Source organism: Lissotriton vulgaris, chromosome 3_1 (genome assembly GCF_964263255.1).
Source record: "Lissotriton vulgaris chromosome 3_1, aLisVul1.2, whole genome shotgun sequence".
Classification (NCBI taxonomy): domain Eukaryota; kingdom Metazoa; phylum Chordata; class Amphibia; order Caudata; family Salamandridae; genus Lissotriton; species Lissotriton vulgaris.
Window position 1 is genome coordinate 1,839,076,872 of NC_141689.1, and position 24,192 is coordinate 1,839,101,063.

Sequence of the window (24,192 nt, forward strand, 5' to 3'; positions counted from 1 at the left end):
CACTTTTAACTCATTATCCAGAAGTCTTTTCTTTAACTGTATTTATGACAACTCAAGAATATACTTTTGCATTTGAATGATGTCATTTCTTTGAATATCCGAAGAAGCTTTATCTAGGTTTCATGTGAAGATGTTAATGTAGTTCCAGAGTTCCCATTGAAAGACTTGCTTTCAAGAGACACCACAAAAATAAATAAACAAATATTATTAGAAATCTCCAAAGGAGGTTCAGTAAAGGCAAATATACGCAATATGCTAAAGGTGCAGAGACTGCCCATGAATTTTAATGAATGAACCGTTAGTCACAGAGCAAGCTGTGGTCTAACCAGAATATTTCAGCGGTGGTACTTTTAATATCAAATGGACAGTTTGCAGACCCTTTAAGGTTTATAACAGAAAGAACACACGTATTCAACAGACAGCATACATTTCTTATCAAATTAATTTCATGTGCCTCATTTGAAGACATGTAGACAGATTCTCGCTTGCTTTAAACCAAACATTTTTTTCAATAGGCACCGTACAAAATGTTCAAAATTCTGATACCTACATGGTCATTTTAATGAAAATGAGTATCACTTCAACTGGCCGGAGTTTATTTGATTCCAGCTCTTTACGTTATTTATTGCTTTTGCACTTGTGACTGAAAGGCTTTTAATTCAAAATTAATTGTCCTAGACTGTTCTAAATTAGCCAACTAAAAGGCCAGTCATTAATCTTCACAGACGTTTGATGGTTAATCCATGGCTGCTTGCTATGTTTGGAAAGAACCTCCACGCACTAGCAGTTAAGGACACTTCTGGGCTAATAACTAGAAAAGTTCCCTTGGACAATAATTCCAATCTAATTTGACATTTAGCGTTTACCAATTAACGAAGAGATGAAAACCGCACAGGAGCACTTTCGAAAAAAGCACCATCCAAACAACATTAAATGGTGACAGAATTACTCCATCCTCCCTGAAACCTCATGAAGACTTCAGCCCACTGTAGTCAGTCTTCTCGTTTCTTTGATGTGCGTCACATATGTTAAAAATATGAGAAAGAGGGTTGAAAATGTGTGTCCCATGCAATTGTTAACCAGAGTCTTGTTTTTTTAACGATACATTCCTTTCCTAATACAACCACTCAAACTGTAATGTAACCTTTTTTCTAATCTAGCTCACACACGACTATGCCTGGAACCTCTTGGATGTGCACCATAAGCAAATCAACTTGAGTGGAAGTACTAATGCCTGCTGGTCACAATGATTTCTATGAGGCTTTATATCATAACGCCTGGCTCCAACCAGAAAGGTAGACTAGTAACAGGAATTAACAGTTATACCTGGCCTTACATAATGGGCCATCCTGCAAAAAAAGTGAAAATGTCCGATTTTTTAATCATAAAAATACTATTTCTCACATGTAATGAAAGGATTGAGGTACATGCACTTTCTTACGATTAACTTGAAGACAAACAAATACTTGGAGTCCCACTCAACAAAAAGTGAAATTGAAGATACGTCAAGATGTAGTAGTACAACTTCACTAACCGACTTCAGTACAAAGTCATACATTTCACAGTAGAACTGAGTTCATGTGGATAAAGCAAAACGTAGGCACATAAATCAACAGGTTTTTAGCAGGGGCGCAACATTATCACAATTTTACTCAAAGAGAGACTAAAATGGACTAGAAAGATGCCAGGAAAATTATCAGATTTTTGGGAAATATAGCCTGTGCATTTATAAACCTACTGTAAATCTTTGGATAAAAACTAAATATACATTAGTGTATGCTGAAACAGCTTTTTTCACAAACGTAGTTTGATTTTACACAGTTTTTATCTGTCATTTTAACAGTCAGCAGAAAAATATTTCACAGCTAGGATGTGTGCAATTCTTCTGCAGAACTCCTTTGAAAGGGATACCAGGCAACTCATTTTTACTACTGCACATGATGACCGAAATATTTAACGGTATATTACATACTTGTGCAAATATAAATGTGATGATTAAATTAAACAAATGCCTCTGAAAAATCGGAGCACAAGAAAATAAATGAATGAACTATTATGAATCCAGCTCTAGAGTAATTAGGCAAAAAGTGCAAAAAGTCTACTGAATTCTAAGAGAAACAGAGTGCAATCATCCTACCGAAAAAATATAGAAAAAGAATTTATCATGGAGTCCTAAAAACTCAAGAGCCCAATTTTAATGTACCCATGCACCATTTATTAATGACAAATTGATGCGTTATGTTTCATAAAGCCATTTTAATAATATTACAGCATACACAACTGTTTATGTGCATATTCACCTGACCTAAAATAAAAAATCATCTTTGTGTGCTTTATGTTAAAGTCAGTTATTAAATTTAGAAAATAAATGATTAGGCTGGAATCACCTTCCAGCAAAAATCTCTTCATTGATTTTAATTTCTAAGCTTAAAGTAACAAAATGAAACCATTTATTCTTGCATGGAATTTTAAGCTATGAATAGATAAAGACATGGCGGCAATATATGAATTCTCCTTCTTGTATATTTCATCTGCACAATGATTTTTCTCCATGTCGTACATTTCCTATACTCTACAGGCCTGTATTTTAACTTTTTAAAAGACACAATGATCGCTTATCCTTTTCACTTTCCATTTGATCTATTTTAAGGCCCAGGACTGCATACCTATTTTTTTTAATTACATTTTACACACCACCATGCTACACTACTGTTTTCTTAGGACTAGATTCAAAGCACACCAGTAAGTGTACAAATTGAAAAGCAAATAAAAAATACATTGTAATAGGTTTAGGAAAAAAACTTAGGAAGCTGCTTATATCAACACACTGCAAATTTTCAATTTGGTTCACGACTTAAAGTGCAGATTGCCTCTGTAATCAAGAATAAAACCATGTATTCATAGCTATCGAAAGATGCATACAAAACTGATATAACCTTGTAAACATTTTAGCTATTGCATGGTGATGAGTTACACTCAGAGAGAGCTTCAGAAATAAAGAGATCAACATTAAGAGTTTAGATCAGACAGCACACAAGGCTATTTTACATAAATCACTAGTGCTTAAAACCACCTGCAAACATCAGACTATGCACTCTCATTTACAACCAATAATATGTGAAGAGCTGAACATTTACTAACAATCAAACCGATGCACTGTCACTTACAATATGTGAGGAGCTGGACATTCTCTAATAATCCGATCATGCACTGTCATTTACAACAAAAATTATCCAGAGAATTTAACATTTCCTAATAATCAAATATAGCACTGCCATTCATAACAAATGGACAACGCACTGTCATTTACAACCAAATATGTGAAGAGCTAGACATTTTTTCCCATTTCAACGTGATTCAAAGTAATTTGACAAATGGAAGGATGCTAGGTTGTTCAAAGCTTGCTTTCATTCTAAACGTCTTGAATTTAGGGGGTCACGGGGCCACCTCTACCTTTATTAGCCACAAAATTGATACTCCTGATCTCAGAGTAATAGGGTCCTAGGACATGTGACTTTAGGGTGAGCAAGTGTGATCACTGTGCTGCTCTGAGAGTCTCGGCTTCCCAGTCAAGCTGACTTAATACAACCTGCACACCGAAAGAGAAAAGGAACAATAAAAATTTAAAAACGCAAGATATTTTGAATCTATTGAGATGTTTCCCTATATGTTCTTTTCACCACGGGCTGAAAATAAATGAGTTTCATACAAGCATTATAGTATTATTTTTTGTTATAAACATGAACCTTTGCACTAGCTACATGTAGGAAGAGGATGGCCGCTTGCTTACTCTTTCTGTAAAAAAAAACGGTTTGAGGAGCATAGATTTGCTTGGTAAAACAGCAATTTTTTAAAATTCACACATCTGTAACCTTTAGAGGAATGTATGAAGAGAGGTGCAATTATGCTGGAGGCCGCTGCTGTCTAGAAAGTGTGGTGCAGCTGTGGGAGGAGAGAGTTACAGTGACAAACAGCCTCCCTGCTACGAAGGTGGCAGGAAATCTATCATACCGGACAATAAAATTGCAATTGAGTTTCTTTGGCTTTTTATAGCAGATGCATGCATCTTGATGTGGAGCTCTGGGAAACCTATCCGATTTTGCAACATCAGTCTTTTATCAGACAAATATGTTGTAAATTAGTGGAGGGCGGCGAGACGAGAAGGGTGTGGAGAAGAAAAAAAACAATAATTGCACACAATTTCAGACACCGTGCAAACCATAGCATCTGGCTTGCTTCGGAGGCTCAGGAAAAGAGTTTCTAATGCATCCAAACAGAATGGTCGTATTGTTCCCCTCTGAATCAAATGCTCATCTACTGGCCCCTCCGCTGGGTTGTAAAATCCAACGCTGCAAATGGCACCAGGAGAGCCAGACATAAAAACAAAGACAAGAGGAAATAGTAGCGAAGCTGATCTCAGGTGTATGTCTGTGCTTTAATCCACATAGCAGCTATTTGAGATGCAGTAATTCTAGTGCAGAAATTCAGACCCATCCTGCACGCTAACATTTTTCTCAAGATGAAAATGTGGGGGTGTAGTTGTATAAAGTAGCAAACACTTTGAATGTTGAACTGTACTGAGAGCTACATTTACGGGTATCATTATGAAAACATTTCGTACCCCCACTTGAGCTAAAATAGAGAATGTGTGTTCCCAGTAATTATGGAGTACACAGGGGAAAAAAGAGAAAACTGCAGATACCTTTGTAATTTACCACATGCCTTAACTTTGTAATTCACCACCCGCTTTACCCTGCTGTTACCCATTTCTCCCATGTAATTGGTTTAGCACATTAGTCCCTTTCTTCCTGAAACAATGCAGGTTTAATAAATAAAAGTTTTTGCTTTTTATTCCTCCCGCGGATTCAGCGTCATTGCTAGCTCTGTTGGCTATTCTTGGCCTGCACATACAGAGGTCCACCAGCCAGAGAGATACAGAGCAGGCGGCTCAACTGGACTGACCGCCCCAGACTCACTCGGCAGCATAGGACTCTGATACACTGAATGTAGCCGCATTAAGAAGCTTCCTGGAGCCTAAGATACGTAGTCCTTCTCCAGAATGTGACCAAAATATGTTAACAATGTGCGAATAAACGTATTAGCTTTGTAACACTATGAAATGTCATTCCGATTTATAGTACTTAAAATTAAAAACACGAGGCTCAAAATAGTGGTTTGCAATGAAATCTTTATAAAGACCTAATATTCATAAGAGAACAAACGAACGTCTTTGAGCGTGGAAAAAGGGGGGGGGGCTACAGCTAGTTTCTTTATGTAATGTAATTTGATTGCAAGAGTAGCTCTTGCGCGCCATCTTGTGTTAGACACTCTGTATTGACCTTGCAGAGGAATGAAAGCATTCCATTTTCGAAAAGAAAAACACCTCAAGAAGTTGAGCCCCACAGAAATATGCTTAACTTGTCTGTGTAATTTTCAGACACCGGGGCATGTTTAAGAGCGCCTTCAGGTTGTCTGCATTTAATTCCCAGCAACAATCTGCAGGCAGCGAGGGGGCTTTTTATGTTCACCTCCCGCTGGGCCAAAGGTGAAGGTCGAAGTTAAGTGCCCATCAGGCCTCCTTTTAAGCGAGTATCCTGACAGGACCTGGCCTGGAACCTCACACTTAAAAGCAACGGAGGGGAACAGGGCTCGAGTCGGGGTACCTAGAAGGTGGACGGCGTCCCCCCACTTATTTTACCAGGAGGTCGACTACTGGAGCAAATGGAGCCACACATTCACTCTTTGGCCTCTCTGGGGCGAGATCGGAGCTCATTCAGAATGCTGCTCACGCGCTGGCTTCTCTGATGCAATATATCATATCAACAAGCGAGGTAGGGCGTAGACACTCCTGTGCCCCAATTTAATGTATAATAAACAACAGAGGAGTGACTGATGCAAAAAATATATAAAAAAAATTTATATTACATGTGATAGCTGTGAAGTTTGTTGAAAAAACAAACAGACTCCGCCGTGCGCCGCACGCGTGATCAATGCTCACACGCGTGTGACGCATACAGCGGAGTAGTCTCAGAGTCCCAGATTATGCCCGGAAGACTATTCCCAATTAAGGGAAGAGTCTGAGGGTCTGATGGTCACACGGTCATGGGGGGGGAAGAGACCCTACTTCTTCTACAGGAAAGACAGCGTGGGATGTCTTCACGCGGCGTCTTTTTTAGCGCACGCGGCTCCCCTCCGTATACCTATACGGTCTGCGTCTGTCTCCCGGAAGCCGCGTGAAGACATCCCACGCTGTCTTTCCTGTAGGGGCACAGCTATGTCCCTGTTAAAGTCTCTTCATACATCCCTACCAAGTGTGTAGTGTGGTGTTTATCTTGTACTTTCACTGTATATATTTTTTCACATTTAGAGCCTCTCGGGAGGGTACGCCTTAGCGCGCGCACACCACCGGAGGACTTTTGTTTAGGTCCTGAAGAAAGCTGAGCGAAACGCTATCATCAGCTGAAACATGTCGACCAAATTCATGCCTTTGAACTAGGATTCCGGTTCCTTAATTAAGAACCTGGGGAGTCCACTCACGTTGTTTTTAACCAATGCAGGTTGGCCATTATTAAAAAAAAATTTAAAGGCACAACCCTTGCATTTTTTATATTTTTGACACATTTGCACAATCACAACTATTCACCTCATAATTTGGGCACTGTTACACTCACCACATCCTGCTCCGCTGTAACCAGGCGTCGTAGCACGCTGGGGAGACATTAGGTCAACCCAGCGGGGACCCGATGATGAAGCATGTCACCAACTAGTGGTGAGTGAGGGTCCTTCTAAGAAGTAGGGTCTCTTCCCCCCATGACCGTGTGACCATCAGACCCTCAGACTCTTCCCTTAATTGGGAATAGTCTTCCGGGCATAATCTGGGACTCTGAGACTACCCCGCTGTATGCGTCACACGCATGTGAGCATTGATCACGCGTGCGGCGCACGGCGGAGTCTGTTTGTTTTTTCAACAAACTTCACAGCTATCACATGTAATATAAAATTCTCTGATGCAATCCCATCTAACTGGTGAGCGAAAGGAGGCAATAAGTCTGATGGTGCAAGCCACCTTTCGTGACGTCACTTCCTGTCGTGACGTCAGCGTCCCCCCACTTCTTTATTTAGGACTTGTGCCCTGGAGGGAAAACAAGGCACTAGCTTGTTACCTTTTCATAGGTACTTACGAGAGGCACGCTTTGTCGCTTTTGATTTTGTTAAGTCCCTCTATGTAAATGCATGCAATGCAATAATGTCAGATACATTGGCATGTTCCAGTATTTACACAAATAATTTAAATAGCACTATTTTATTTCTTCTATAGTGCTACTCATCCCAATGCAGGGTGTCTGACCGCTTAACGAAACATACACATTACACATTGACAATAAATCACGTACATGTGTAAAACAATGTACAAGATGAGTTACATGGGCTGGGGGTTACAAGGTGTGGAGCCACATGTCCTTTATGCCTCACTGTCCTATATTACACGGAGTACAATTCATGAACTACAGGAAACAAAAGGATATCTGTGTTAAAAGCAGTAAGCCACTTAACTATCTACCTAAAATAAAATTCTGTAATCGGCATGTTATGTGATGTGCTTTGCAGGAGACATATTAACCTTCTACTACTATGATTCAAATCGGCGACTTCACAAAACACAGATCTCTCCAGCAAATGCGTTAACCTCCAGAGTTCTCACCATTAATATTATTATTATTATTATTATTATTATTATTATTATTATTATTCCTGGAGATTTAATGGTCACCTTTGAAGCAGATGCCTTAACCCCATAAAATATTTTAAAATGCAGACTTAGTAACCAATTAAGCAGAACAGATCGATTACCATGCTTCTCTTTGCTGCCAATTTCTTTGTGGCAGGGTTTAAAAAAATATATATATGTATTTGTTGAGGAACAGATTTTGTGTCGGGATTGCACCACTTTTTGGTACACCCTCGATGGAAAATCTCATTTGTTAAATCTCTTAATGTGCTAAAATGTACTCATGATATACCTGATAAACATGTGTGATGTCGCGTACGACATCACGCATCATGACGTCATGCGCTGTGATGGCACGCGCCATGTCGTCAATTGCATACCGCCTAACTTAGTCCCCCCACTTCTTTTTTTAGGGCTTGTACCCTAATCTTCTCCACGGCCATGTTTCAAAGAGTGTACCTCCTCAGTCTCCCTGCTCGGGCCACTTCATTTGAGAACTTCCAAACCAAAGATCAACAGGTGAGAACAGGGCTATACCAAACCTTAAGCCTTATGACACTAGCAAACTAACCAATGGCAGGTCTGCAGCCCCAGAGACTGTAAATGTAGGGCGTTCTCCAACCAGGAAAAAAAACCAACCCGCTTGGCACTCCATAGATATGTTTTTTATATGCAGTAAAAATAGTCCATCCAAATGTAAATTTACATTTGGATGTACTATTTTTAATGCATATAAAAAAACATCTATGGAGTGCCAAGCGGGTTCGTTTTTTCCTGGTTGGAGAACGCCCTACATTTATCTATCTCTCACACTTCAGGATCAGGAGGTGGTACCCAAAGGCACCCAAAAAAATGAGGATCAATTGACAGAAAGAATACTGCTATTTGAATTAAGGAGTGTGAGTATAATTTTATGTATATATCTCTTCCAATTAAAAGCCCCAGAGACTGTGTCAGGGTGGAAAACACTCACTTTTGAATGCGTTATGGACAGCGTGTCGACCCACACTCGCCAGCCGCCCCACTCGTACTTCACGGCATGGTAGAGTAAAATCCGGAAGATGGCGTACACCATCTCAGTGATCTTCTGCTCGTCTGTGTTTCTGGGACTGAAGAAGCAGAGGGACAGCATCCATTCTTGCCAAACGGAGCACTGCAGCAGACTCCTGAAAACCAAAACAGGTCTTAGTTCCTTGACACGAGCAAGCCTTCAATGCCAGAGAGACTGCAGGGCAGCTTAGGGAAGAGAACACACCAAGGTCTTATGGGCTATCCACTGCGAGAGGGAAGCTGCAGTGGGATAAGAAATGAGAAATCTGAACCAACATCAAGGTCCCCTTGCACCCATCGCTTAGGAAGCAGGGACGAGGGGTGCGTTTTGTAATAAAAAGCCTACATGCACAGGGCTCGGGCAAGTTAAAAGTTGAACACGGTGGTGAGAGTTGCTTCTAATAAAAACGCGCGAGGAATGGTGAGCGTGAGTGTAGAATGCAGATCCTACACGATTCATTTAGAATTAAGTATGTAACCACAGAAACAGCCCCACTCTTTGAGAATACCCTTACCTTCGATTTTCTCGACTGTTATTAAACAGTTTAATCATGTCCGAGAGAAAAACTCGACGAACCTCCATGGCTTCTGGGCAGTGCGTGGAGTTTCGGAGAAGCGTTGCAATAATTTTTAGAACCTCTGTAAAACAGTTGACTAATTAGAAAAAAACATTTGTAAGCAGAATAAAGACGTCAAAGCCATCTTACAGAACAAACAGTCCACGTTCAGAGTGTGGAAAAAATCAAAAAGAAAGATGTTATCGGAACCCTACATCTCCCTCTGCCCACCATCAAAAGCATCTGCTTGACTGCTAGGATACATATATACAAAAACATGTTTATGTTTCTCTTGAGTAGATTGTGACAAGAAATACAGAACGAGTTATTTTAGCAAGTTTAGTATTCAATATAAATTATTTATTCTTTATTATTTTGCAGCGAAAAATATTTTTTTCTCTTTTGACTTCCAGCAGGCATTTCAGTATACTTTTTTTTGTGTGCCTACTCGTTTTCCAATTTGCACATTTCTAGGTGCAAGTGGCACGTGACTGAGATTCAACTACACACACCCCTGCAGTTTGCGCACATAATATACTGACAATATTGGAGGAGTTTGGTGGAAGAATTCCAAAGGATTCATGGCTTATTTCGGCAGCTCAAAAATCAACCTGTTAAATCTATGTGACAGCCATGTATATTATGAAAGTCGTGTTTTGAACAGTTAGGAGAAAATAGGCAAATCCCCTTGCTGTAAAAACATGTTCGGTCCCTCTCCTTATGGAACTAGAAAAGGAGTGCAAACAATACAGTGAAATTCACCAGAAAACACTTAACCCCTCGTCTGCCTTTCTTCAAAGGTCACCCTTGATCTGTCTGCCAAACTTTCATGGTTGGCCTTTTCAGGTCAGTTTTACTAGTGTAGGTCTACTCAACATTATAACATTTTGAAGTATCTACAAAAACAGTATGGAGATAAAGGTGACAATTATACATAAAAAGCAGGCTATAGTGGCATTACAGTGCTTACCAACACAACTTCATAAAATATGGAAGAAAAGCAGAAATAAAATGCTAAACTATCCATAAATAGTCTATCAAAAATACCAAATGAAACCTTAAACCACAAGGTGTCCTGGGTTAGCCAAGAAAACAACATACCTAAACCACAGAAAATAAACTTCAAAAGCACAAATAGAAAAAGATCAAGTTCCAAAGACAGGAACAAAAAATACACGGTTAAGGCCGTTAATAAAGGAGAAAAAGTTTCCAAGAGCAAAAAAGTTCGAAAGAGCATATCGGACTTCAGTAGGAATAGGACTTCGTGTGTGTTTCAGATTAGCTGAAGAGTTATTTTAAGCGGCAGAAATGGTTGAACTCCACACTCGTAGGGTGAAAAAAATTCTAATGCCTTGAAAGGTAAGGCAAGCAACCCCAAAGTGAAGCTTCCATCAAAGGGTAGTCGCGTATCACTTGCAGTAAAAGGCTTTGACAACAAGCTAGGATGCAGCATGGCACACCACTCTGAGGAGGTGCATCTATATAGTTTACAATTTGTTTCCTATTCAAACATTTCTTTAAGATTCATGTGCAATGTACATATGTATACACATATATATATCAAGGTTTATGCTAGTGACTGTGTTGTTGTGACAGACATTCGGTAGGAAAATATTTTTTTTGCTTACTTTTACGAATCTGTAAACTATTGAGCAGTAATTTATCGTCCATGTAAGGGTTATCGTTAACATTTCGCGCCGATTGCTCAAGAGACCAAAGTCAAAAGAAAGTTTCCCAAAAGATCCACTATCCCATTCTAACGTCCGTAGGAATTTTGATTCCTGCTACACAGATCTAGGCAAACTTCTCCTGGCGCTGGAGCTTTACTCCAAGTAGATCGTTTTAAACTGGGAGGAATTCTGTTTAGACGTTTTTTTAGAAATCTGATGAATTTAAAGGTGTAAAACAGGTTGAAAAGAGGTAATTTAAATATACCTTGCCGGTTAGGTTTCTGAAATGCAAATTCAAATTAAAAATCATTTGATTGGTGAGACGCGTTTTGCCTTCAGGTGTTTAATATACAGCCATAAATAAACACACCAGTTCAAATAACCATGGTGTGTAAAAAATAAATTGGAGCACATCCTCTTTTTTTTAAATCCATTTCAAAACTATGTTCATGAGCCTCAAGTGCTAGGGGATTTGATACCTGCCACAGATCACAGTAAATGGTGGCTCACAACCCCCTTTACCTGCATCAAAAATACTGATCACATTTACTTGCAGCGTATGAATTAAAAAAACATAAAAGGTAAACTAAGGCCACAGGGCCACTAATGTAAGAGCTACTGGGCCCAGGGCTTTGGTAAATGCCATCCGTGTGCCTACATACCGCTATGTATGACTAAAGCAATGAGTACACGTAGTGGCCAAGCAAAAATGCACCGTACTAACCTTCTGCTGCACACAGCCTTTCCTTGTGCCCGGCAGGCTCTGGGTGCAGACACACTGGTCAAAGGGTGGGCGAAAGTCCAAGCCCTTGCCCAGATTCTAGTAGGCAAGGTCAATGGACATATGCAACATGCCGTGGGGCAAGGAGCATGCACAGAAGACATGGCTAAACACCCATCCTGCTCGCAGTTCAGTGGACAGGCCCTTTGATTCTGGGTTCAGAGACTTTTGCCACTGGGTACTGTGAAATATGGCTTCATCAGCAACATAGATTTAATTTATGGCACCATGTGTGTTATCATGGGCAATGCACAAAGAGTATGGTTATGCAACTTAGAATAGCAGGAGCACTTTTGCATTTTTGTGTTTTTTTAGGTTTTGGATAATACGCATATTACTAAGGTATGACATTCAGTTTTATATATTAACACATGTAGTTATAAGAGTACAAATCACAGACACATTTTCACCTAACTATAACGTTCCTTAAACCTTTGTTTTTTAGTGATATATACATTATATCACTGAAAAAACAAAAGTTAAGGGATTTTATAGTTAGGTGTTAATGTCAGCTAAAACACAGTTTAAATTTAACTAAACCATGGAAATTCACCTGTTAGAGTTCTCTTGTAACTGTAACTCATGCCCTAAAGTAACTATAACTCGCTCCCTTGTCATGCAGTGTTGTCATGAATTGCAATGATATTATCAATGGTGTCATTGAACATGTCACAAGTGAAGTAATATGAGAGAGAGATAATCACCAGTGCAGGGCAAAGGTGCAAGCTTTAGTTAACCTTTGGTTTTTTCATTGAATTTGTAGGTCTTTTTTTTCCGTAAAGTAATATTTTATTACCATATGTAACTCCAACCCCATGTCACGCACAGTCTTCGGCCATGCGCAGAATGTGGTTGGTCACAGGCCAGGCCCTTTACCCAACCCTTTCTAGTACCCAAATCCCCTCCCCCGCAGCCATGGGCAGCAAGGGGGGTGGTGAGCACAGGCCCTGTCTGACATATAGTGTAAGGCAATCCTATTGACTTTATTAAAAAAAAATGGGCCTATAGGCTTTATGAAGTGATAAGGATATCAACATATATAAACCACTTGCATTGTCTTTGCTAAAGAAAATGAGCAATATTTGCAAAGAAATGTATATTTCAACAATGCACACAGTGTAATGTTGAATAAATGCAATTGTCATAATAAAAATGTAATAAAGTTTAATTAAAAAAAAACATGTCTGATATCGAAGTCTTTTTCAAACATTTTTCAAACTGCAAAGTGCAGCCATAGAACCAACCACAAGGGGGGTCTGCACTCCAGCAGCACAGCACAGAGCTCCAGCTAGGTGCGCTTTAAAAAAATTAAAGTAAGATCTCCTCAGGTCATGGATTTAATGACCCAGGAGCCTCACTGTTTTTTGCTGGTTTATTTATTTTATATTTTGCTGGGAGGCTACTGCACTCCCTGCAGCACCCCACAACAATACAACAAAATGCTTAGTTGTGCCCCTGCGCCTTCTTGAGATATAAAGCTACCCCAAAAAAAGTTGAAAGCCATTACAGGGCCAAATGGGGCACTCCTTCAAGGTGCAATGAATAATAAATGAGTGACACCTTAATATTCATTTTTTTTTCATTTTTATTTTGAGCATGCTGATACCCACCCAGATCCTTATTTTTTGTTGGTGGTTGTGGGGGAAGCCCCAGGACACAGGCCGGCTCCCCTGCCAGAACACATCCTGATGCAGGCACAAGCTGGCAATTCTTTATATTATTTTTTGTTTAAAATTATTGGGGAGGGGCATGCGTCCCTCTGATGTGCCCCCCTCCGCCCCTTATTGAGCCTTGACAGGCCCCAGGTACCCCATCTCCTGGGAACTTCGGTGGGTGCCCCGGTGCCCACAACACAGAATACTGGGGGTTGTGGGCTGAACCCCGGGTGCCCGTGGTCCCACTGGCTCCCCTGCATGCATCCATCCTGGGTGCATCAGGAGCAGGTTTTTTTTCTCTGCTCCTGCCGGCGGGAGCGATCTGTTTTCATGCCTACATGAAGGTAGACCCCCCTTTAAATTATCACCACCATGGCATGGGGTCATCAGGGCCTTTGGAGGTGCACAGAGGGCGTCGCCCCCGCCCCCCCCCTAATTAAATATTAGCCCCAAGGGATGGGGGCCGCATGCCACTCTCCCGTACAAACTATTGAGCCACTACTCCCCTCCCTGTACTGGCTCATTCCGCACTGTTTATTTATTTTTTATTTTACCACGGATCCACATTCATTTCTGAAGAGTTTGGAAAGGCAACGTTTGGGAATAGTTGCTACAAATTAATTATTGCACTACAATGGCAATAGAAGTGGGGACGGCGAGAATAATTAAGAGACCTGAACAAGATGACATTTATTCAAGTGAACTGCGAAAGGTTTCCTTTGGCGATTTACTTAAGCTTAAATTACAGTGGTAAAAACGTTGCTCATTTAAAAGAACACAAGATCATCTGGGTTTATGAGAGAAGCCAGCCTGGAATCACTTCCATGCTCCTCATGTCTTTATGGCAATACAGTCTACTCTAAGTATGTGAGCCTCATAAAGTGCCTTCTGGGTTAGTTTAGCTTCTGATTAAAGATGCAGGCAGGCTGTTTCTAATAGTACAAGCGCAGCCCAACCTTTAACGACAACCGAAACAGACGAGCTAGAGGATGGCTGGTGATGTCTACATGCTACATACTATTTGCATCCCGAACAAGGGCATTAGATTTCATACTACGACTTCTGCCGCATGCCTAAGAAGCCGATCGGTCTAAAACTACAGCCTACTCCAATGAAACAACCCTGAAATACAATATATAGACCCGCATTTTATGCATAGATATGTAACAAAAAGTAGTTCCCAAGCGAGCAGTTCCAATACATCCAGGATGCTGGCCCATAGCACTGGCTTTATTCGGTTTTGTGTTTCACCCTGGATTTGTTCAACCGCAAACCCAACAAGCCTGAGCCTTGCAAGACTCACGTGCACACTGAAAACAAGGGAAGTCTTGCAAGTGGACATTGCAAATGGTAGGCCTAAACTATATTCTCGGTGAAATCTGCAGCCTGAATATGTTAAAAGAAGGAAAAGAAAAGGAAAAGACAACTCATTTCCACCTTGTTTTAAGAGAGGACAGAAAAACATGGCATTTATGAAATGTATCCGAATGCCCACATCTGGACGTGCAATGTATAAATCATGCTCCAAAAGAAAGCAAAACTACATTCCAGTTACACGAATATAGAAATGAAGATTTGAACAGCCTGCCTACTGTTGCCCCAAGACCTCCAACAATGTATTCTCTTATCTCTGCCGCGCCTGAACCCCACCCATATATAATATCCTATTCATATGTTGTTGGCAATGCAATATACGTTGAGATGGCCCTGCGTTGCTCTCTTTCTCAGTTTGCCTGTCACATCTTAAAAAAAATATGATAAATTACAAAGGAAGCACCTTCCCGCCCTCTAAAGTGACTCAACAGCAAGGACTTCTTGGACAGAGAACCACATAACGGATCTGGTTCAGCTACAAAAAGCACTGCAGAGACCATGGGAGCTTTCAAATGCAGCACGGTAAAAAAATACAACTGTACTCGGCTAAAGTTTATAAAATATCAGATCACACAAAGATTGCTCTTCAGGAAGTTACCCCAAACAATGCAGTGAGCAGATACATTTTTTTTCCACTCCAGTTGCGGCGTCCTGGACTGACAGTAATTTGAGGTGAACGTTAATTCCACATTGCAAGTAATTTGGTCTGGCATCTTTGAGTAATGCAATCAGAGCAGAACTGAAACCAGAGCAGGCCTTAAATCAAAATATCTTTGAGCACAGCCGTCGGCCTCTGCCTCTAAAATGATTTTCGTTAAATAGAAAATAAATAGATGGAAAACATCACCACTGAGGATACATTGCCTGTACTAGGCGTGTCTGGTTATTTGTGGAAACACCGCTTTCTATATAAACTAAACGGCAGGTTTACTTTTGTTTTCAACCAAGCTTCCCACTGTCATTGCTTCATGTACACCTTACTTCCAATGTGGTTCACATAGTATTGTACACGATAGAGAGCACAAAATAAACCTCATGACATTTCTGGGCGCCCTTCTCTAAAAGACAATGCTGTATTTTATAAACCAGTGTGTGGACAGTGTCACAACTATGACAATACTTCACAAAAGCGAATATTTAAACTGCTTACGAGGATTTTGAATCTTCACCGTGGAGTCAGGGTCGGGATGTTGCTTGTGTAAAACTTGCGTGCAGATCTGTTCAATTAAAATCTATTGAGCGAAAAAATGCATTGTCAGTACCACTTTTTCTCTAACAAGCATCTGATAATTGACTTTTTTGTTTTTAAAAACCCTACCACAGACAGTGGAGTCACCAGTGCGTTGTGAGCCCTAGCGCAAATAAGGTAATGGACCTCATTGCCGCTGTTAAAACAGTGAAATGCAGTAATAATTAGGGATCAGTGTGCCCTAGTGCCACTGTACGTGCTGCACCAAAGGAAAGCTCGCCCCTTTACCACAGGTTACCATCACTGACCTGCTGCAACAATGTGGCAGTAACCGGTCCACTTAGGATGTTAAGAATCACGCTTTCGTACATACATGAAGTAATTTCACCTCAAATTATTCATGCTAGGTAAAATCATGCAAATGAAACAGTAATAAATAGCTCCCCCAGCAATTATTAAAACAATGTTTACTTTGCTAAGACCCACGATCCACCGAGTTGGCAGAGCTTTCCAAGTTAACTACAAAAAAAAAAAACTGTAAAATTTGGAAGGCGGCTAACGTTTCTTGTGCCATCTGGAACCCATAAGAACAAAGATGCACGCGGCCTGGTAAGGTTTCGAGGTAATTAGAAGTCCTGGATTTGGAACGATAGCACTACCTCAAACAGGACATTGTAAGTGGTCATGGAGATTAAGTTTGTCTGAAGCATCAGTCTTTCAGCCAGCAGGGAAAAGAGTCCATGTCCAAGCATAATTTCTGCTTTCCTCCTGAAGTTTCACAAAGAAAACAGAGGTTAATGCACTTTTCCTTTTAAAATGAATACACTTGGCAGGATTTCAGCATACGGTTCTAGCAGGGGCAAAGTCATGAGTCTTGCAGTTCGCTTTTTTTCATTATTAAGGCAGTTGAAAGCAAAGTACCAACAAAACACTCCGATTGTAAGCAACTGTCAATGGCTCTAATGAGCTGAAACTTACCACAGCAGCACATGGCCCACAACTGACACCCTCCCTCGTGTGTCCTGGATATCCACAGGGAGGAACATTTTCATATGCTTCGCTCACTAAACTATGCCTCCTGATTACAAGCATGCATTGAACCCTAAACTCACTCTCTAATATTTCAACCTCCCACAAACAGGTCCTTTTATTCACAGATCACATGATGCATACATTTCAGGTAGCACTAAATCGTTCTACATAGCCTTCACTCTAAAGAAAATGGACCTTGACAAGATTTAGATCTTCAGTGACAAATGGCTCCCAGATATATGAAGGAACATACTTCAGTGGATCACTCTGACCGGATTCACCAATTCTATCATCACAGGTCACAGCGCCCCTTCCCTTATGCATTTATCACAAGTGAGATGGATTTCATATGCATTTCAGAATATATACTTCACCTGATGTACATAAAATACATATTTTAAAAAACAAAAATGTCCCTTGAATGAAAGGGAAGGCCTATGCTCTCCCTCAGAGTACGATGCTAGGATAGCCCTCTATACAGGAAACGAATTGATACACTGCCAATAGAAACACTTCTTCTTAAGAAGTGGTTTCAAGAAAGCAGGCAAAAAAAAAAAAATCTAGGTTCATACCACTTCTTAAAACAAAAACTACACTTCGAAGTAAAATCGGATATTGCAAAATAACGGCTATCACTTTAAAAAACAAACATTGTGGGTGCTAATCAACAAAACCTCATAGATATATTAAAATAATACTGACAGCTTGATTTTGTGATTAGACTTATTGGACGACACATAAGCATACAAGACATGTATTCCTAAAATGTAGGTTAGTCACTAAGGTTGTGCTGCTTTACACAGTATAATCAGCCGAGGAAGCTCTGGCTGAAACCGGATCTTGCATGTTCATGTTATTATTTCCCGGATCTTTAATGTGACCACATGTAATAAGGCAGCATTTAAACAGTACATTGCTCACTCATGAAACTAATGTTTGATAATATGATGTCACAGTAAACAGAAATGTACGCACAGTTAATAGTTCTTTTCTAAGCAAGTTATTTTTAGTTAACCAAATAAAAGACATCACTGGCTAGGGTATTTAGATCTCCTGCTACCAGTTTACTGTCAATACTTAAAAAAGGACTGCTTCCTCACAAACTACATTCTTTCAGGAGAAAACACTCACCAAATGAACAAAATTATTGGGTAATAACGTTTCACAACATAGTTCTTTCACCAATAGCCAGTAAGTCAAATAACTAGTTTCAGAATGAATAACATAGCAAAAGCTGTTGTAACCTATGTGATACAGCAGCTAAACTTAAATAGCGTTGGCAGAGGGCGCACAGGGAACAAAAGAGCGAGGTTTCTCCTATTTTACATGTTTCATAAATAGTGTAAATCTACAACCACCACTAATTTAGTTAATGAAAATAAAAGTCACATTCTGAACAAAAGTGGCACATCCTTTCACCAGAAGCGCGATTGCCACAGATGTTTTTACTGATGATAAAAACAATAAGCATTTGCAGTGCAATAGGTCTCGCATTTACGAAACCCTCAAAAATTCAAGACCTATTGCATTGCAAATGGTTGTCTGCAAAAGTGCCCCAAGCTGCACTTTTTTAATGGCGGTGTACCACTTTCCTTAGACACGGCTCGTCTAAAGAAAGGGATGAGGCCGCATTAACGTGAAAGCGCAGCATGGGGCGATTTACAAACAAAAGTTAAATTAAAAAAACGAACATAAGGCTGCGTTCAGCACCGTAAAGTGGCCGCAAATAAATCAAGGCGCGGCCGCCATTGTGGCGTACCGTGCTATGAGAAAAAAACAAAGCCTTACAAGAGAGCATGGTGAAAAGCATTCAACAAAGTAGTGCTCGGAGGCTGTAATTAAAGGTTACCGAGCACAAACACACATAGCAGGGGATGTCCTCATTGGAGGTTACAAATGGAAGACAAGGTGGTACTAAGGAGGGACTAACAAACCTATTAACGAATTAGAACCAAGCATTCACCAAGGATAATGACACAAGCCAATGAAAAATATGGACAGAGTGTGGGCGGGGCTTCAAGTCCATTCCTCAATACAGCATGCCTTGCAGAGCAGCGAATGTGCTGCCCAGGCGAGGAGGGACTAACATGGTTCAACAATAAAATGCATAACTTTAGGAAATGAACCAACAGTGTTAAATATACCCTGCCAATTAACATCTCAACTGACTAATGCAAATCTTTTTACTGCCCTGGTAAAGTCCAACACTACCCTACCTGCAATTCATAGGGGCAACATTTATCGCTGGTGGGGCAAATCTGATGCACAGTGCCTCAACTGGTGAAACGTGATGGCATCTTGTCTTTTACTAGACCCAGGTCTCAATTACAACATATTACAGGTATAATAATCAATTGAAACAAAGCTGGCTAAATGCAAGCATCAAAAGAGTTTGTGGGCCAGTTTGTAGCTTGCTACAGTGCCAGATTCAATACTAACTTAGCACATGTTCCTTAAGAGTCGCCGGGTTGATATGCCATACCAATTTTAATCCTACAAAAACAACAGCATTTGTAGACTCATGTCACCCAGATGTGCCTTGATGTGGAAAATGTTTTCTCAATTAAGATATCCACATTTAACTTTATTAGTAAATGTGTGTTCCCTAGTTTCGAAAGACTACTACACTGAACCATACTCACTTTGTAAATGTATTTGCACAGCCTGCACCTCAGATTAAGAAGAAAACAACGTAAAATCACTACTAAACTACTTTTCACACATTCTCTTGCATATGGTTGGTGGCAATACCCTGCTCAACTAACTCCAAAACTCCACTGTATCCCCTGTCCCCTTCTTTAGGGCATCCTAAAGAAAATGGTCACATCACGCTCATCCTGAAGAACTCCACTGGTTCTCCACATCTTCAAAACGAGCCACATAATAATTATTACCAGCACCCCTGAGTATCTTGCAGATACACTTGCAGTTACTGGTGGCTCTTTGCCCACCTGCCGCAAGGATACCATCAGTCTGGAGATATAGACGTGTAGAAAAGGAAAAAAGTCAGTAGGCCTTCCTGTCTATGAAACCAGCATCTAGAATTATAGCCCTGCGCCCATCAGGTCTACCACAACTCTGCTCCAATTTAGGAAAGAGTTGAGAATGTACCACTTTAGGGAACACTACATCACAAATGTAGTAACAGTAACATGTCCCAGAAATCAGCTACATCTCCAACCACTCATTGACTGTGGCCTTAGGCCATGTCCATCACTCCGCTGCCTTCTTGATAGGTTGGCGCTATACAAATAACATATATACGATGCTGCTTACGCCATGCCTGTAGTGTAGATCCATAAAACACCTTTCATATATTTATCACCCAGAAAGTGAATACACTAATTTACATAAACAGTAAATATATACAAACATGTAAAATAAATACAGCATTATTTAATTTTCAGTACTTTCTAGTCATAGGAAGAGTTTTTTTTCCTCTAGTACTGAAGTTCAGGCAGTACTTACTTGGGGGCTAAGTGCTTCAAAAAGAACCCAAGAGCTTTCAAAGCTTGCACACGAATTCCTTCACTTTTGGATGCCAGAAGTTTGTAGATAACACTGTGGAAGAAAGAAAAAAGAAAATATGGTTGTTTAAGTTAGCCAACCATTAAAGAAGTTAAATAACAGGTGTTTCCGGCGTCCTTGTTAGAACCAAAAAAAACCAAATCTGCAGTCTCAAAAGCCAACGGGAAACAGTCTCAAACCACGCAATGTCTTTACAACGGGGTCCGAACCACGAATGTGCCTTTATAAAGTATTCTTTTACCACGCAAGTCGTTACAACCACTTGCCGAAGGGGAAAGCATTGTTGAACTGATGTTGGACTTTAAGTCGGCCACTTTCCATACTGCTGCGCAGGCTGGAGCTGGAATAGTAAATTATACTACTCCAAAGTCAAGCGCTTTCTCTAAGGCAAGTTGGTGTAACGACTTGCGTGGTAAAGGAATGCATTGTAAATGTGCTTTTGTGGTTCAGACGACGTTGTAAATGTATGCGTGGTAAATGCATGAGTGGTTCGACTATACAACTAAAACCAATACCAGCGATTCATCTCTCTTCAAAATAACAAGGTATTTACCTTCAATAATGCTCTTTCTGGTGGATACTCTATCGGACTGTAGATTCCTCACCTTTATAATATCCCAGGCACTAGACTGGATCTAGAAACGTTTACACAGCAGTGCTGTACCGCACCTAAAGATGGTGCCTTGCAGCTCCAGGTTGACTTTGTTCCATCCAGGAGTGATAAACTGCCCCATATAAGAACAACAATGGGCGCGCGGACATCAGTTTCTTTATTGACTCAGTCCCACCATCAGACGTAGAGTTAAAAAACAGATTACCAGTATGTAGAACTCAAGCTTGGGATATTTGTAACTAGAATAGGAGATCGTTCCAAAGAACAGGGAAGACAGGAGGACAGTGAGGAATCGGCGGTTGGAGTATCCACAAGAAAGAGTTACTGAAGGCAAGTAACTTACTCTTTTGATGGATATGTCTAACCGCAGATTCCTCACCTTTAGAACAGATACCAAACCAATACCTTCCAAGGTGCAGACAGTGGAATGGGCGGCGACCAAAAAGTGCAACAGGACTGAACGGGTGAAATGCCCTTCCAATTACTACTGGCTGTTAAGGTGGTTTGTGACCTTGTGTATGGACGCCAATGTCACAGCCTAACAAATGATAACAGCCACTCCGCATACCAGCGCAATGGTAGCAGCCATGGCTCTAGTGGGATGAGCCCTCAGTCGCTCCAGAAGCTGTTCCTTGAACAAAACATAGCATATCTTGATGCAGGTCACTACTCAACTTAAGAAAGTCCATTTCTGCACTGCCTTACCTTTCTTAGCCCCAGAAAACCCTAAAAGAGATGATCATACACCCGATGGTATTTGGTGACATCCATACAAAGCTTAAGGGTCTTTTGGGGTCCAGCGGATGGAGTCTCTCCTCCTCTTTTGGGGGGTGAGGTGGAGCATAGAAGGGTGATGGAATGCCCAATGTGAAAAGGAGTCACAAGTTTTGGCAAAAAGGCTGCCTTGGTCCTCAACAACAGTTTCTCTGGGAAATAGGTGTTGTAGGGCCGCTGCACTGAAGGGCCTGAAGCACACTCATGAGAAGCTGAAGTAATCTCAACAAGGAATACAGTCTTCAATCTGAAGACCTAGACAGATGATGTGCAATGGCTTAAAGGGAGTACACATATGGAAAGTCAGGACTGAACTGAGATACCACTGTTGCATTACAAAGGGTTTAGGGATAAATGTGTATTAGACATTTTAGAAACCTCATCACAACAGGTGATTTAAACCAGGTTGGCTGATACGGCAAATGCAAAAAGCCTCAAAGGGCCATCAAATAACCTTTAATGGTGCCCACTCCCAAGTCTTTGCTGAGCCAAACACAAAAGAAACAGTAAGACATTCAACAGCTTTGCTGCAACAGGTCTCTTTTGCAGACACCACACTAGGACACAAATCTGTCCCAGTGTCTGATATATTTTGTAGAGGGGAGCTGTGCAGCAAGGATACTATCCACAAACTCAGGAGGGAGACTGAACGCAGTCATCTGCCGACACTCAATCTACATGCCTGAATGTGTAGATTGTGCAGAACCCTGCTTGGTGGCTGTGAAGGGAGATCCTTTAAAGCAGAAGTCTGATCTGGGGACAGATGCTCAGGTTACCACACACTCTTTGGTCCAACCTGGAGCCACTAGGATGAATTTGGCCCGGTCCTCCATGATTGTTTTTTTTTATTTAGTACTTGAGAGCAGGAGAGGAAGGGGCAGAAATGCATACGAGTCTAGTGCTTTACTCTAGCTGGAATGTGTCTCCCAGAGACTGCCTTCTTGGAAAACCAGTGCGCAAAAGCATGGGCGGTGCGCAAACTCAGCAGTTACAAAAAAATTCAGACCGGGTTTTACCCATTGATGGAAGATGCTCTGTGCCACCCCAGAATTTAACCACAATTAGTCATCTGTCAGGCACGATCTGCTGAACTCGTCCACCCTGTCATTCAATGATCCCGCCAGGTGGCTCTCGATCACGGAAATGCCCTGTGTTCCTAGCCAACTCCAGAAGCGAAGACCCTTCTGGCACGGAACACAGGACCCTGAACCACCCTGTTTGTTGCAGTACCGCATAGCAGTGGTGTTGTGCATGAGGACCTGTACCAGCCACCTTTTGATGGACGGTAAGAAGGCCTTCAAAGCCAGTCGAATGGCCCACAACTCCATCAGGTTGGATCTGTTGGGAGACCAGAGTTCTCGGATCGCCACCTTTCCCAAAAGACCTGCTCAACCCAGGAGCGTTGCATCAGTCACCACTGTCAACTCTGGGTGTATAAGTGAGAGGGGACTGCCACTATTCCAACTGTGGTCGAGCAGCCACCACTGCCGATCTTGTTCAGTCTCTTTCAAAACATGGATGGATTCCAACAGATTCCCTTGCTGCTGGCCCAATTAGACTTCAGGTTCCACTACAGAGCTTGCATATGCCAACTGCCGTAGTTGATAAGCAGCATGAGGGAGGTCAAGAGGCCTCAGAGCCACTCACAGACCCAGGACAAAGGTTGAGACATCAGGATCATAGTGTTAATGTCCTGGACTCTTTGTGATGGAAGAAAAGCCCTGAACTGCACTGTATCCAAGATGGCTCTGATTAAAATTGAGCCTGTGTAAAAGAGTCAGCAGTGACTTCGGCATGTTGATTATGAAACCCCAACAATGTCAGGCAGTTTACTGTTATTTGGAGGTGATCTACAACTGACTATGGGGAGCCTCCCTTCAACAGCCAGTGGTCGAGGCAGGGGAAAGCTGGTATTCCAACCTCTGGTGTGGCACGACCACCGCAAAACCAAAGTGGATGATGGACGGAGTGTTGAACATTGCAAGCACTCACCCCCAGTCAACTGATCTAGGTTTAATCCATCATCATTCTTTAGCTCACTCCGCCACCCCAGTTCAGACATGCCCATATGCAAATCAGTCTGACCCTGTGCCTCATGGGAACAGTACAGCCCGAACTGCCAAGTAAGTTCCACCGCCATCACTTTTGTGAGTACCCAGAAGACACCGGCGAGACTGAAGGGGAAAATGGCAAACTGAAAATGCTCCTGACCTACTTTAAACCGCAATTAGTGTCTGAGG

General features: G+C 41.2%; 1 protein-coding gene across 1 annotated transcript in view; it reads right to left on the reverse strand.

Annotated features, from left to right (window-relative positions):
- LRBA (LPS responsive beige-like anchor protein) overlaps positions 1-24,192 on the reverse strand; it is a 2,444,222-nt gene that overhangs the window by 2,017,605 nt on the left and 402,425 nt on the right. The window contains exons 18-22 of the mRNA XM_086962285.1: positions 20,506-20,598; positions 16,665-16,773; positions 15,967-16,048; positions 9,295-9,418; positions 8,703-8,895 (exon numbers count right to left, since the gene is read on the reverse strand). Coding sequence (XP_086818411.1) covers positions 8,703-8,895; positions 9,295-9,418; positions 15,967-16,048; positions 16,665-16,773; positions 20,506-20,598 — 601 coding nt within the window. The remainder of the gene's footprint in view (positions 1-8,702; positions 8,896-9,294; positions 9,419-15,966; positions 16,049-16,664; positions 16,774-20,505; positions 20,599-24,192) is intronic.